Raw genomic sequence first — 16,310 nt, forward strand, 5'->3', positions numbered from 1 at the left:
AATATTGGATTGTAAACTATACTGCTACCCCAAGTTATACAAACATGCACCCTCTCAAAGTAGTAATTTTTATTATCATTAGAATGTACACCAATTAATTGCCAAATTTTACTATGATTTTTAATTTATGAATTTTATTTTAAACTTTTTATAAAGCCTTTTAAGTCTTATTGGTTGAAAAAAATCCGGTACTTGCTTACATGTGGTAGACTGGAGCACCGAAAACTCCCCCCCCCCCCCGCTTAGTTTTGACAAAAATCAAAAATAAGGGGGGGGTAGTTTTTTAATGTCTGGAAAACGGCAAGGAGGAAAAGTGCTCAGCAAGGCAAAGACTTAACCCCCCCCTTAATTTTGAAGAAAATCAAAAATAAGGGGGGGGTAGTTTTTTCACTGTATTTTGCGCAAAATTAAAACCTTTTACTGGCCCCCCTCCTCCTTATTTTCTGTTCAGGGATACATCAATTACTAAAATTAGTCAATAAATAAGGAAATTATGCCCCAAAACATGAATATCCCTGTAATAAGGTTTCCCCTCTGGTATACTGGATTTACTTGATTTACCTCACTCAACTTTCTGGCGTGTTGTACAGTGAAAAAACTACCCCCCCCCCCCTTATTTTTGATTTTCTTCAAAGTTAAGGGGGGGGTTAAAAACTACCCCCCCCCTTATTTTTGATTTTTGTCAAAACTAAGCGGGGGGTTAAAAAACTACCCCCCCCCCCCCTTATTTTTGATTTTTGTCAAAACTAAGCGGGGGGGGGGGGGTTTTCGGTGCTCCGGTCTTCACATGTAAGCAAGCACCAAAAATCCTTGTCAAATACAACAATTAAATAAAATTAAGGTTGCTAAAAAACTGTCTACAGAAGTTGGAACTCTAGTAATTGTCATCTCATTAATGCTTGCCCTCTTCTTCATCCGTCTGCTGAACAACGGCATCCCCACACTTGTGCTCACCTACGCTGGCTCTGTGGTCGTAGATTTGTTGCTGCTGGTCCTGCCTATGTATTGGATCATATCATCTGCTGAAATATTACAGTTTCTTAAACTTAAAGTGAATCAGTTTAAAGCTAGAGCTGGTTGTTCTTAAAATACTTTTAAAGTAGTTTGTTAAAACCAAATTTTGTTATAAAAATACATTTTTAAACAGATATAATATTCTTAAACTATAGTAAACATTAAATGAGTGATTAATGTGTGATTAAGTACTGAATCAATAAAATGTTTGTGTTACATGTGCATTAAGCTTGTCTGCTTGGAGAATAACTTTTTAGCGGCATTCTATGCGCTATTCCCCAAAGTCTTTGAAATTAGTCAAAATAAGAAAAGTTGTACAAGTTCTATTGCCTATAATCAAAGACCACCAAAAAAAAAGAATTTTAGATCCATCGTCCCTTTCCTGATCTTACTGTACTCGTTACTTTTTGTACAGTTGAATGTTATATTTAGCTGTGCCTGATTTCCTGATAGAATATGGACGCGCCAACCTGCTGAAAATCCTGGGGGATGATCCCTCTCCCTGGTGCTCGGATGAGCCTCCGGTAGCTTACTTCTACATCCAGGTATTCAGTTGGGCAAATAGATAATTAGATTTTTAAATGAAAATATATTGTTTATAAAATGGATAAACTGTTTTAATAGACTATTAATATTTATTTGAAAGATAGATAGACCAACTCATGATTTTATAGGCATAGACTTTTTAAAAATATTGATTGGTTTTTATTATAAACGGATAATTTGTTATAATTATAATTAGGTAGGTAAATATTGTTTAAATCACCAAGGAATTTTTTTGATATTTAAAGTTCATATTGGAAGAATTAATGGACCATTTTTTTAAATTGACGTAAACCTCAAATCACCATAAACAAAATTTACTTTTTTTTAGATTAAAATGAGCGTTTCAAATTTTTGAACGATGAAGGTTATTACATTGACGTTCTTTATTGATATTTAAGTTAATAAGTGTTGAAATTATTTTTATTTTTGTTAGGTGATATTGTTTTTATTTAGAAGCACTACTGGAACAATGGATTCCTGTCTTACTGGGAGTTGAAGCAGCTGCCCAACTTTGCACTGGCCGTCCCTGTCCTGTCCATTGTTCTTGTCTCTGCTTACAACTTTCTAGGGTACGTCATTAGAATTATATATCAGATAACGCAGCTACTCTATATTTTTTGATTGATTGATTAGTCATAGTTTCTTAGGGTTTGGACCTAAGTAGTCATGGAGTAGGCTGAGACACTTTTGTATAGCCAATAGGGCTTTCAAGCTCCACGTTCAAGCACATTATAACTTGACCCGCTATCTCATTAGAGCTACTCATTATTACCTCACCCTATCCGAGTATGGCAGGTGTCCCAAAGTAAGTCACCGTAATGAATAACGCTCTCCGCAGAGGAACTTGGGATAAGAGTAGTACTGGTATTATGTACGTGACTATTGAGTATCCAAACTTACTCAATAATCCCCTTCTTAATGTATGTGAATGTATTTAACTAAGAAATTCGAGTTCCCACATGGGGACTTGAACTCGAACTCTCATCACATTAACTCAGTGCGTTACCACTGAGCTACGACGCCCCTATAGCTATAGCTACTCTATATGTAGGATTTGCTTGTATGTTAAGTGGTCTCTTATTGACTCTTATCTTTAAAATTACAGAATAATTACCATTCCAGTATGGCTTCGAAACCGATTAATATCCGCTGGATTATAACCGGTACTCAGCCATGCTGAAATATCATGTATAGCATTGTATTGCAGACAAATTTCCACATATATTAAAGTAAACTTCATAATACCCGGGCTTTTGGATTCTCGGGGCTAATAAAACTTATTTTAATCTTATAAAGCGGTAAGATGTCTATAATACGATGCAATTCCTAAAATATTTTCTTAATTGATGAAACATGTTGTGTTGATATTATTTAGATACCATTGGGATTATGTGAAGAGACTTGGTCTTGTGGATAATAATCGTCTTGGTATGCCTAGGAGGCCTATTTCAGCAGTTAGACAATACAGGTACCATATATAAAAGTAGCAGGATGGCTCTCTGTTTGTCTGTCTGTGTGTACTAAAGGATCTTGCTAACCGTCGAACCGACATGTTTCACTTGTTGTATTCGAAAGGGAAGGAAGAAAAAAGCCTGAAAAAAACATGTGCCTGGAATTTCTGTAAAACTTTCATGAAATAGGGGACTCAATAGGTTCAGTGGTTAGCAGACAAACAAATACTTTAAGGATACTTTTTCTTATGTATAGCGATAAGAAACCACTAATGCATTGCGAATAATATTTGATCGCCTAAATAAGAAATTTTTTTTTTAAAACCGTGAATAGTTTACCTAATGAACATTCAATTCAAGTTTATAAAGAAAAGAAGAAGAAAAATTCCATAGGTTTACGTAGGTTGAAGTCCCAGGAACAAGTAAATGATTGATTTTAATAGTACAAAAAATGTTTATCAAGGATTTCAAAATTCATAAAAGGGAAGCTCAATAAAACAGACGGTTAATCATGTCTAAAATGGACATATAGACTTTATAGTAATGATAATAGAGGTGCTACGCTTTAAGATAAGATAAGATTAGATTTATTTTCCTCAAAGGTACAACATATTTTTTTATTTGATATATGGCATTTTAAAGGTTACTATGCTTTGATTGGTTTGTTTCTTCTGGTTTGGTTTATTTGGTTTCAAGTTTGGAAAAAAGAACGATTTACATAATAACTATTATTAGGTACCTAGCATGGAATTGGCCGAACTTCATCTCCACCTAGTTGCCAAGCCAAATTCATATAGGATATAAATATCATTTTACAAGAAAAATTCCATGCAACATTGTACCAGATAGTTGGCATAACCCTTTAAGGGTTGTGGAGCCACTGGTGTACTTTGACGCTTGCCAAGCCGATACAATGTTATATGTGCAAATACAAATCTTAACAATAATAAACAAATACAATATCTTGCTGTGTGATTCTGACATCCTCCTACTATCAGTTGCAACTCCTCCAAGCGTAAGTTCGGAACAATTAAGGAACCGAAGCCTTCGTAAGAAGTCGCTATCCCGTTGTGATCCCTTGGCAACCCTGTCCTGACTGGTTCCTTTGTAACAAATTATTTAATTTTAGTGTGAAATTCTGTCCGTGTCTAAGGATAATTTCACACCAGTAATTACAGGGTAACGATAAATATCTCGAAATGTATTTACCTCATAGTTTTGACAAGTGTTAAGTGGAAAGTACAACTCTAACATTCCTAAATTTACAGTAAGAGCTATATAATCTGTTACAGACGAACATACCCTAAGTGTAAATAGGCTTCGCTTCTTAAATTTTTCCACCATTCATGCATGATCCAAGAAAATGTGTAGGTGGTAAATTAAGTTTGATTAGAGCATTATCTGAAATTTATCAAATTAATCATTAAATATAATTTAATTGATTATATGATGATTCTTATGATAATAGTTCAATTTTAAATAGTCCATGCCTTCGGCACCTCAGGGCTAAAAAAAACTGGTTTTAATCTTATTTTTGTACATTCTATATCCGCGGAAAGCTGTTTATAATACTGGGGGGTGGGGGCGATTTCCCTTGGTAGGGTGGTGGTCATACCTGCATTACTTGGGTTTTCGCCACCCAAACGCCACCGAAGACTGGCCATTGATAAACGTGACACGCAATCATAAGCGTAGCAATGAACATTTTTCACCATAAATATTAGATTCTCAGATAGCAAAGTATTCACTTATTTTATCATTTAAATCATAAAATAATACTAGTTATATCTTAATTTTACTTTATGGAAAATCTATAGTTCTAATCTGTAAAATATTTTAATTCTTGTTCATTTTTCAAGCACGTATCTTCAGTTTAAAAGCGTATATCTTCATTTTTTAGCATGGATCTTCATTTTGTAAACGTCAATCTTCATTTTTTTAGCGTCAATCTTCATTTTTTTAGCGCAAATCTTCATTTTAAAAGCATGGAACTTCATTTTTTAAGCAGGAATATATTTTTAAGCATCAATCTTCATTTTTAAAGCGTGTATCTTTATTTTTTAAGCCTGGATCTTCATTTTTAAAGCAGGAATCTTCATTTTTAAGTGTCAATCATCATTTTTTAAGCCTATTTCTTCATTTTTAACGCGTCAATCTTAATTTTTTAAGTGTCAATCTTAATTTTTTTAGCATCAATCTTCTTTTTTTAGTGCCAATCTTCATTTTAAAAGCGTGGGTCTTCATTTTTTAAGCACATATCTTCATTTTTTAAGTGTTAATCTTCATTTGTTTAGCATCAATCTTCATTTTATAGCGCCAATCTTCATTTTAAAAGCATGGATCTTCATTTTTTATGCATGGATCTTCATTTTTTAAGCATGGATCTTCATTTTTTAAGCGTGGATCTTCATTTTTAAAGCGGGAATCTTCATTTTGAAGTGTCAATCATCATTTTTTAAGCTTATTTCTTCATTTTTAACGCGTCAATCTTAATTTTTTAAGTGTCAATCTTCATTTTTTTTAGCATCAATCTTCTTTTTTTAGCGCCAATCTTCATTTTAAAAGCATGGATCTTCATTTTTTATGCGTGGATCTTAAAGGACGCCTGCAAGAAATAACACGCTTTAACTGCTGAAAGACTGCCACAAGAAGACCCAATACCCCAAATTATAAGCCTTCAGCTTCAATAACAAAAAAGTTCTAGGCATTTCAAAATAGCATTTTATGTACAATGGAATTTTTGAAAGATTTCCAATGCTCATAAAAGAAAAAACAATATTAAATTACGTTGCCTAGACATAAAATTATAACCTTATCTTTGTCAGAAACTTAGATTGCCTGTAACTGATTAAATTTTTACAATAAAAACACCACATTTTATAGTCAAAATCTATGAAAAAAATTCGATTTAAATTGCATTTTTAAACAAAAATCATAGCGGAAACAAAGGGGTAAACTAATACAAGCTTAGCTGTGATTGGTTGTTAAGCTGATTCAGCCTTCTGATTGGCTACAGTACATTCGGTACAACGCAAGTAAAACTTAATTTTTTTTAATGATTTTGACTATAAAAATGGGTATTTTTATTGTAAAAATATAATTAGTTACTGGAAACCTAAATTTATGACAAAAATAAGCTTATAATTTTGTTTCTAGGCCACGTAGTTTAATTTTAAAGTTTTCAACATGAGCATTGCAATTCTTTCAAAATTTCCATTGTACATAAAATGTCATTTTAAAATGCCTAGAACTTTTTTGTTATAGAAGCTGAAGGCTTCAAATTTGGGGTATTTGGTCTACTTGTGGCAGTCTTTCAGCAGTTAAAGCGTGGTATTTCTTGCAGGCTTCCTTTAATTTTCTAAGCATGTATCTTCATTTTTTAAGCATGGATCTTCATTTTTTAAGCATGGATCTTCATTTTTTAAGCATGGATCTTCATTTTTTAACGTCAATCTTCATATTTTAAGCGTGGATCTTCATTTTTTGCTTCAATCTTTATTTTAAAAGCGTGTATCTTCATTTTTAAAGCATCAATCTTCATTTTTTCAGCATCAATCTTCATTTTTTAGTGTGGATTTTCATTTTTTAATCATAAACCTTCATTTTTATAGCATGGATCATCATTTTTAAAGCTTCAATCTTCCTTTTAAAAGCATGAATCTTCATTTTAAAGCGCCAATCTTCATTTTTAGACGTCAATCTTCATTTTTTGAGCAGCAATCTTAATTTTTTAGCGTGTATCTTTATTTTTTAAGCATGTATCTTCATTTTTTAAGCATGTATCTTCATTTTTTAAGCATTTTTCTTCATTTTAAAAACATGGATCTTCATTTTTAAAGCATGGATCTACATTTTTAAAGCGTCAATCTTCATTCTTTAGCATGGATCTTCATTTTAAAGCATGGATCTTCATTTTTAAAGCATGGATCTTCATTTTTAAAGCGTGTATATTCATTTGAAAGGCATGTATCTTCATTTTTAAAGAATTTATCTACATTTTCTAAGCGTGGATCTTCATTTTTTTAGCGAGGATCTTTATTTTTTAAGCGTGGATCTTTATTTTATAAGTGTGTATCTTCATTTTTAAAGTGTTTATCTTCATTTTTTAAGCATGGATCTTTATTTTCTAAGTGTGGATCTTTATTTTCTAAGTGTGGATCTTCATTTTTAGAAGTGTATCTTCATTTTAAAAGTGTGCATCTTCATTTTTTAAGCATGGATCTTCTTATTTAAGCATGTAAATTCATTTTAAAAGCATGGATCTTCATTTTCTAAGCGTGGATTTTTAAAAGATATTAAAAAAAATTCTGACACAAATTAAGATTTTTAAAGTCAATTTTACTGATTACAATTACAGATTTGCCATGAAGTAAAATTAATATATAAAAAAATTATTTAATAATTTAAATGATAATGCAAATGAATACATTTTTTATCTTTGAACATGATATTACAGGTGTAAAAAGTTTATTGCAATGATTATGATAGCCTGTCAGTTTAATCTTTGGCCACAAGTTCAGAGGTTGTACTACAAGCTGTGTCTTTTCTATTGCAAGCTCTGTCTTTTCTCTTGAAAGTTGTGTCTTTTGTGAGGCCAGAATCCACAAAAGACAGAGCTTGTAAGAGAAAAGACAGGACTTGCAATCACAAAAGACAGAGATTGTATTACAAGCTGTGTCTTTTCTCTCTCAGTGCCTTGATACCCTGGCGAAGACTAGACGTCGATATCTCCACCCTTACTCCTGTAGTAGAGCGCCAAAGACGAGGAACCAGGAGCTTGAGTGTCAAACACTATACAGTAGTCAAGCTGCCCTTAAGAGCGAGAAAAGTGGTGGCGAGGGTTGACAAAACGGGTCCAGCTCAGGCCACAAATGAGCTACAGAAATTATTTTGGTGTCTATGGATTCGTTTTGAGATTCTACTAGCAGTTACCATTTGAACCCATAGTTTTAAGTCACTCTGTGCCCCAAAATCAGGCAACCTTAACCGGTAGAAGGAGCGACCCAATTTGAAAAAGTTATTAATAAAAGATGCTCTAAATGCTGTCAAGAATGTCCACACATTTTGGTGTTGATATCTTAACCCTACATCTGCTAGAAGCATGCCAAAGACCGTATACCAGAGCGAGTATACAGTAGTCTACTTGACTAAGGAATGGTGTTTGATAGAGCAAAAAGTGTCAAGAATGTCCACACTAAGTTTGGTTTTGATATCTCAACCCTAGCTCTGCTGGTAGACTGCCAAAGACGAGGTACCGGAGCAAGTATATGGGTAAGTCAGTTTGACTACTGTATAGCATTTGACACTAGCGCTCGTATTGATACCTCGACTTTGGGAGTCTACCAGGCAGCCTAGAGAAGACTAGCATAACCAAACTTGGTACAGGGCACCCTTAGGCATCAGAGAGCATATCACATATCAGAGAGCACTTAGGGCGCCCTGAACTGTGGTACCCCAAAACTTGGACTCCTGTATCTTGACTTCAGGGTTTAAGTTCCCTCTAGAGTGACACCAGACCCCTAGTATGGTCCGGAAAGCTGTTCAGCTTGTTAAGACAAGTCTTTAGAGTACTTAAACTCATTTCTAGCTTGACGGAGAGTGGAGTTATGAAGATTCTACCATACGCAACCCATCTCAGCAGGACGGGAGTAGTAACTGCAGATCCGGGAAAACAAGTGCAAGTCACCATATGCAGGGTTGTCATTTTGTGCGGGTGGTTTTGGGCCACCCAATATAAGGTCCTTTTGGGCAGTTTTGGCATCCCCCTTTTGGGGGAGGAGAAAAAGGGGAGTGGGTGAAAAAAAGAGGGGAGGGCGGGCCTATTTTTTGGGTGATATTCACTATTATATAAATTAGTAAGCTTTTTTTTGTATCTAGAGAAGGATTTCATTAATCACTGAACTGATATGTTTCTTCTTCTCAGTGAAGGATCTTGCTAACCCATAAACTGATATGGTTCTCCTATACAGTAGAGCTTTTATAGGTGCTGAGATGGTTTTAGGCTATTTTATTTAAAATAATAAGTTTCGGTATGATTTAAGGCTATTTTGCTGCCTTCTCATAATATTAAAGAAAATTTTTGAGGAGTAAAACTCAATATAAAATATAAATACTTATCCAGGGTCCAGGGAGGTTCTGTATTGTCATTGTTAATTTAAGGTTTACCATATATTTTCTGAGTACAATACATTCCTTTTGGGCAGATATGGGCACTAGGGCGGGTTCATATTGGAATTAGACAAAGAGGAGATGTGCAACAGATAAAACTAACTTAAATAAATTTTCTGACCGAAAAAGAATTTTAAAAAATTGATATATAGAATGCAACCACTTAAAAATGTATTTCATTAATAAAAAAATATGCAAAGACAACAATCAAGTACTCTTTACTTATTATCTCAGTTCCTAGTAGTGCTAGAGGGCTAAATTTTTTTGTGCATTTCCCCAGTTATATAATAAATTTTCGACTATAAGTCAGTCAAAGTCATATTTTGCTTCCTTATCCTTTATTAACCAACGACCAGACATACAATTGTATAGCTATTTGTCAATCAGAGTAAAAATATTATTGAATCAGAATTATGGCTTCATGGTGCTCCCTGGAAAGGCCTTGAAGGACGCCTGCAAGAAATAACATGCTTTAACTGCTGAAAGACTGCCACAAGAAGACCCAATACCCCAAATTTAAAGCCTTCAGCTTCAATAACAAAAAAGTTCTAGGCATTTCAAAATAGCATTTTATGTACAATGGAATTTTTGAAAGATTTCCAATGCTCATAAAAGAAAAAACAATATTAAATTACGTTGCCTAGACATAAAATTATAACCTTATCTTTGTCAGGAACTTAGATTGCCTGTAACTGATTACATTTTTACAATAAAAACACCACATTTCATAGTCAAAGTCTATGAAAAAAATTCGATTTAAATTGCATTTTTAAACGAAAATCATAGCGGAAACAAAGGGGTAAACTAATACAAGCTTAGCTGTGATTGGTTGTTAAGCTGATTCAGCCTTCTGATTGGCTACAGTGCATTCGGTACAACGCAAGTAAAACTTAATTTTTTTTAATGATTTTGACTATAAAAATGGGTATTTTTATTGTAAAAATATAATTAGTTACTGGAAACCTAAATTTATGATAAAAATAAGCTTATAATTTTGTTTCTAGGCCACGTAGTTTAATTTCAAAGTTTTCAACATGAGCATTGCAATTCTTTCAAAATTTCCATTGTACATAAAATGTCATTTTAAAATGCCTAGAACTTTTTTGTTATAAAAGCTGAAGGCTTCAAATTTGAGGTATTTGGTCTACTTGTGGCAGTCTTTCAGCAGTTAAAGCGTGGTATTTCTTGCAGGCTTCCTTTGAGGAGTAGAATCAGGAACTTTTGTCCGTTTCAAAATATCTCATTCTTAGCCTTAGAAATGACTAAAAAACCACCATTTTTAAAGGTTTATTGAGAATTGTCCAACTTGTAGAGGTTTTTTGAGATTTTCTCAGGCTAGGAACGAGATTTTTTGAAACGGTTAAAAGTTCCTGATTCTACTCCTCAAGGCCTTTCCTGGGAGCACCATGAAGCCATAGTTCTGATTCAATAAATTTTCGACACCCATTTACAAATAGCTCTACAATTAAATGTCTGGTCATCACCGTAGACTTAGGATAAATTTAAATCATCCAGAGGTGTATTGTACTCATAAAATTCATTTGCAGATCCCCGCTTTGGTCTCAGAAAAAAAATGTCCAAATCGACCCCACCCTAATAGGCACCCTCTGTTTTGGGGGGTAAAAAAGGGGAGTGGGTAAAAAAGAGAGGGTGAAAAAAGGGGAGTGGGTAAAAAAGAGGGGGATGGGGCGGGCATATTTTTTGGGTGATATTAACTATTTTATAAATTAAGTAAGCTTATTTTTGTATCTAAAAAAGGATTTTGCTAACCACTGAACCGATATGGTTCTCCTTTCTAGTGGAGCTTTTATAGGTCCTTAGATGGTTTTAGGCTACTTTATTTCTAATAATAAGTCTCAGTATGGTTTTAGGCTATTTTATATCCTTTTTATATGCTTTTTACAACATTTGCCCTAAAAGAGTGCCCAAAACCACTTTTGAGCGCCCAAAACCCTTTTGGGCAATTGGGCCGCCCAATATCAAAAAAAGTGCCTAATATGACAACCCTATGGGCTACAGTTGAGCTAGAACGGAGGTTAAGGTGTCTATGGAGAGCTCTTGGCATTCTGAAGAGATAACTCGACACATATGGTAGTCTAAAGTCACTCTAGAGGGTACTTAGGGCGCCCTGAAGACACTGGTAGTCAATCTGAAGGGTGCTGCCAGCCTAGCACTAAATCCAAGTCTTGACTTTGGCAAGCCACAAGTCAGGCTACAGTTGAGATATTGACCTCTAGTCTTTTGTATAGTGTCTGTTAGGCATCTGACTATCATCTCCTAGCTTGGTAAAGTCATATCTCAAAAAGAAAATCGAGCAGGCCAAAGGCATTCAATCTTTGTTTTGGGTCCATTGAGATGATTTATGATGATTTTTAGAACAAAATGATTTTTGATGAAAATCAATGATTTTTCATGCCTTACCATTTTTGCCAAAAATGGCCATTTTGGAGGGTTTTTGTAAAAGTGCTGTAAAACGCATCAAAGTTGAGATAATGACTTCAAATTTGATACAGATACTCTTGAGCATTTGTCTGAGCACCTCCTAGCTCAGACACAGCTCAGCTTGGGAAGTCTCTAGTCCAACTTTCAAGGGGATGGTGCCCCCCCAAAGTTGGTGACTAAAAATCTCAAAATCTGGGTTTTGGGTCAAAATTTTGACATCGCAATTTTTTTTTTCTAATATGAACCAGCATAGTCCCCTGACACCAAAAACACCCTTGAAAGTGGTTTTGGTTGCCTAGAACTGATTCTATGGGCCAAAAAATTCATACAAGAACTCAAATTTTGAAAATTTCTCAGTTCTTGTCTTTGGGGGTCACTAACCCCCCTAAGGAGTCAAAAATTGTCTAAAAGGCTTTTTATAAAAGTTGTTCAGCTTGCCATGCTGAGCGTTTAGAGTACTTAAAAGGGCAGTTACCATTTGAACCCATAGTCTAAAGTCACTCTAGACCTTAGGGTACCCTGAAAATGATAGGCTGACATAAGGATTTCCAAGATTTCAGCTTAGAGTCCTCAGTTTGACTACAGTTGTCTGAGAGGGCACTTTACTTCAACGTGATATGATCTATGATGCCATGAGATACCACATAATAAGTTTGGTTAAACTGAGTCTACTATAGGCAGCCTAGTAGACTCCCAAAGACGAGGTACTGAAGAGAGCATACTAGTAGTCACCTTGACTAAGGAATGGTGTTCAATAGAGCGAGAAAAGTGGCGGTGAGGGTTGACAAAACAGGTCTAGCTTAGGCCACAGATGACATACAGAGATCGTTTTGGTGTCTACGGAGAGCTTATAGGATTCTACTAGCACACAAGAATGTCCACACCAAGTTTGGTGTTGATATCTCAACCGTACCTCTGCTGGTAGAGCGCTAAAGACGAGGTACTGGAGCAAGTACGGTATAGTGGTTGTGTATACAAGGGAGAAGGTAGGGAGCAAAAAAGCGCTACAAAGGGTTGACAAAACAGGTCTAGCTCAGGCCACAGATGAGATACAGAAATTCTTTTGGTGTCTATGAATTCGTTATGAGATTCTACTAGTAGTTACCATTTGAACCCATAGTCTAAAGTCACTCTAAGTACTCGTACAGGTGCCCCAAAGTCAGGCAACCTTAACTGGTAGAAGGAGTGGACCCAGCTTAAACTTGCTTTAATAAAAGATGCTCTAAATGCCGTCAAGAATTATCTCAACCCTACCCCCGCTATTAGAGCGCCAAAGACAAGGTATCGGAGTGAGTACGGTATAGGGGTTGCGTATATGGACGATAGGGTTGGGAGTGTGAAAAGCACAAAAATGGGTCTAGCTCAGGCCACAGATGAGATACAGAAATTCTTTTGGTGTATATAGATACCATTTGAACCCATAGTCTAAAGTCACTCATAAGGGTGCCCCAAAGTCAGGCAACCTTAACCGGTAGAAGGAGTGAACCCAGCTCAAACTTGCTTTAATAAAAGATGCTCTAAATGCCGTCAAGAATGTCCACAAAAAGTTATATCTCAACCCTAGTTCCGCTAGTAGTCTGCCAAAGAAGAGATACCAGAGCAAGTATACGGGTAGTCTGACTTACAGTCAGCTTGACTAAGGTAAATGGTTTGACACTAGCGCTAGTGCTGGTACGTCGTCTTTGGCGCTCTACTACGGGAGTAAGGGTTGAGATATCAATGTCTAGTCTTCGCCAGGGTGTCAGTCAGGCATCTGGTAGTACTCCCCTCGCTTTGGGTGCCGGTATTTCAACTATCAAGACACAGAGAGAAAAGACAGAGCTTGTAAGACAAAAGACACAGCTTGTAAGAGAAAAGACAGAGGTTGTATTACAAGCTGTGTCTTTTCTCTTGCAAGTTTTGTTTTTATAATACAAGCTCTGTCCTTAGTGGATTCTTGCCTTAAAAAAGACACGACTTGCAAGAGAAAAGACAGAGGTTGTATTACTAGCTGTGTCTTTTCTCTTGCAAGTTTTGTCTTTTCTATTACAAGCCCTGTCTTTTGTGGATTCTGGCCTCACATGACTTGCAAGAGAAAAGACATGGCTTGTAATAGAAAAGACACAGCTTGTAAGAGAAAAGACAGAACTTGCAAAAACAGGTTCATTTGTGGTCCTGTCTTTTCTTACAATCTCTGTCTTTTCTCTTGCAAGTTGTGTCTTTTGAGAGGCCAAAATCCTCAAAAGACAGAGCTTGTAATAGAAAAGACACGAAAAGGTTGTATTACAGGCTGTGGCTTTTCTCTTGCAAGTTTTGTCTTTTGCAAGTCGTGCCTTTTCTATTACAAGCTCTGTCTATTGTGGATTCTGGCCTCACAAAAGACACGACTTGCAAGAGAAAAGACAGAGCTCGTAAGAAAAGACAGGACCGCAAATGAAGCTGTGTCTTTTCTATTACAAGCTCTGTCTTGTACAGACATTGCAAAGACACAGCTTGTAAGAGAAAAGATAGAACTTGCAAAAACAGGTCCTGTCTTTTCTTACAAGCTGTGTCTTTTATCTTGCAAGTTTTGTCTTTTGAGAAGCCAAAATCCACAAAAGACAGAGCTTGTAAGAGAAAAGACACAACTTGCAATCACAAAAGACAGAGGTTGTATTACAAGCTGTGTCTTTCTCTTGCAAGTTTTGTCTTTTGAGAGGCCAAAATCCACATAAGACAGAGATTGTAAGAGAAAAGACACTTTTCTCTTACAAGCTCTGTCTTTTCTCTTGCAAGTCATGTCTTTTGTGAGTCCAGAATCTAGAAAGGACAGGGATTGTAATAGAAAAGACACAGCTTGTATTACAACCTCTGTCTTTAGTGATTGCAAGTTTTGTCTTTTCTATTACAAGCTCTGTCTTTTGTGAATTTTGGCCTTTCAAAAGACAAAACTTGCATAGAAAAGACACAGCTTGTAAGAGAAAAGACAGAGCTTGTAAAAACAGGTTCATTTGCAGTCCTGTCTTTTCTTACAAGCTCTGTTTTTTGCAAGTTGTGTCTTTTGTAAGGCCAGAATCCACAAAAGACAGAGCTTGTAAGAGAAAAGACACGACATGCAATCACTAAAGACAGAGGTTGTATTACAAGTTGTGTCTTTTCTAATACAAGCCCTGTCTTTTCTAGATTCTGGACTCACAAAAGACATGACTTGCAAGAGAAAAGACAGAGCTTGTAAGAGAAAAGACACAGCTTGTAAAAGACACTACTTGCAAAAGACAGAGCTTCCTAGGGGTAGGGGAACTACACCCCCATTGTACAATCATAAACAGGGTTATTTAAGTTGAGTGTTGAGTTGTAGTCAAATAATCTTATTAAGTTAGTTTTCTTAATGATAACCCATTGTATAATAATGAAATGGTCCATAATTAAGAACAGCCTGACTTAATAAGAGCATTTGAATACAACATCTACCTAGGACCTTTTTTTTATACGCGAAAAAAATTACACTTATATACGCCGAAAAAAATGAAGATCAAGGTCTTCATGAAGATCTTATTATTTTGGCACCACTGAAGATTTTGAAAAGTAATGCAGGTATGGTGGTGGTACCCTCCCCCCAAAAAGTTATAAACCTTCCCTGTAAAGAAGATTCATATCGGTTAAGCGGATAGCGAGATCCTTTGGTACACACAGACAGACAAATAGACATCCTGTTACTTTATTTTAAGGATATTTCCAGCCAGTTCATTAACTACAATATTTTTTTGCAGAGTGCTTCCCCGTGAATGTTTCGTGTACATAGTTCATGCTTCAGCCCTGGCCATCTTTGCTACCTTCTTCATGAATATTCAGGTATATTCATAATTTTAATTTTTTTGATTGATTGAGTAGGTAGGTAGTCATATTTATTTAGGATTTTAACAGTTATAAGTCTATCTCAACCACATATTTAAATTAGTAACTACTGCTGCTTCATAACAAAATATATTTCAAAGAAAAAAATCTTTAGTGTCAATTGCATCTGTAATAAAAAACAAATTTAGCGTACACTGTAGCTATATTTTTATATCATTATCTACTCAATGTTGACGATTCTTTAGTATGCATGGCAGGTGTCTCATATTTAGTCCTTATTATGTTATTATTAAAACATCTAGGGCCAGAGATCCAAAGGGACTAGACAATAAAATGAAATATGGGTTAACATCCCTCATGATGATATACAAAATTAACCCTTCTGTAAATTACAATTAGTAGTTGATAAGTTTAGTTCTTAATCAACCAACCAATCAAAATTCAATTATAGTCCCCAAAGTTGTTAAGCCAACGAATAAGAAATCGTTATCATAAAAATGGGGACTAGTGTAAAAAGCAAACAATTGTCCCCTCTGTCCCTGATCTATGGCAGTAAAATAGCCTAAAACGATTCCAGAACCTGTGTGAAGCTTTTCCAAATCTAAATCGGTTGTCTGGTTAGCGAGATCTGAACGGACAAATAAACAAAAAAATTACTAGGATAGATTTATTGAATTAGATTTTTGATAGGTTGTGTGATTTTTAAAAAAGTACAGCCTGAGTTTGATATATGGTGCATTATTTGCCAAATGTACCACTTTTCTGCACTACCTCTCCGATTTTGTTAATACTCTATATTTTGGTCCGTTGGGTGAATCAAGGATGCTGGATGGCCAAAAAAAAGTTTCAGAGTCCCTGGATGTCTAGATATCTAGC

At 35.3% G+C, this 16,310-nt stretch overlaps 1 protein-coding gene across 2 annotated transcripts in view; it reads left to right on the top strand.

The window, feature by feature from the left end:
* The window catches only part of PIG-V (phosphatidylinositol glycan anchor biosynthesis class V), a 65,828-nt gene that overhangs the window by 13,351 nt on the left and 36,167 nt on the right, over positions 1-16,310 (top strand). For both annotated transcript variants that reach the window (XM_080153749.1, XM_080153750.1), the window contains exons 12-15: positions 1,447-1,559; positions 2,014-2,129; positions 2,936-3,028; positions 15,350-15,431. In XM_080153749.1, the coding sequence (XP_080009875.1) occupies positions 1,447-1,559; positions 2,014-2,129; positions 2,936-3,028; positions 15,350-15,431 (404 nt within the window). The remainder of the gene's footprint in view (positions 1-1,446; positions 1,560-2,013; positions 2,130-2,935; positions 3,029-15,349; positions 15,432-16,310) is intronic.

The sequence above is a fragment of the Acartia tonsa genome, chromosome 3, assembly GCF_053477335.1.
Source record: "Acartia tonsa isolate MP-2025a chromosome 3, ASM5347733v1, whole genome shotgun sequence".
NCBI classification, from domain to species: Eukaryota; Metazoa; Arthropoda; class Copepoda; order Calanoida; family Acartiidae; genus Acartia; species Acartia tonsa.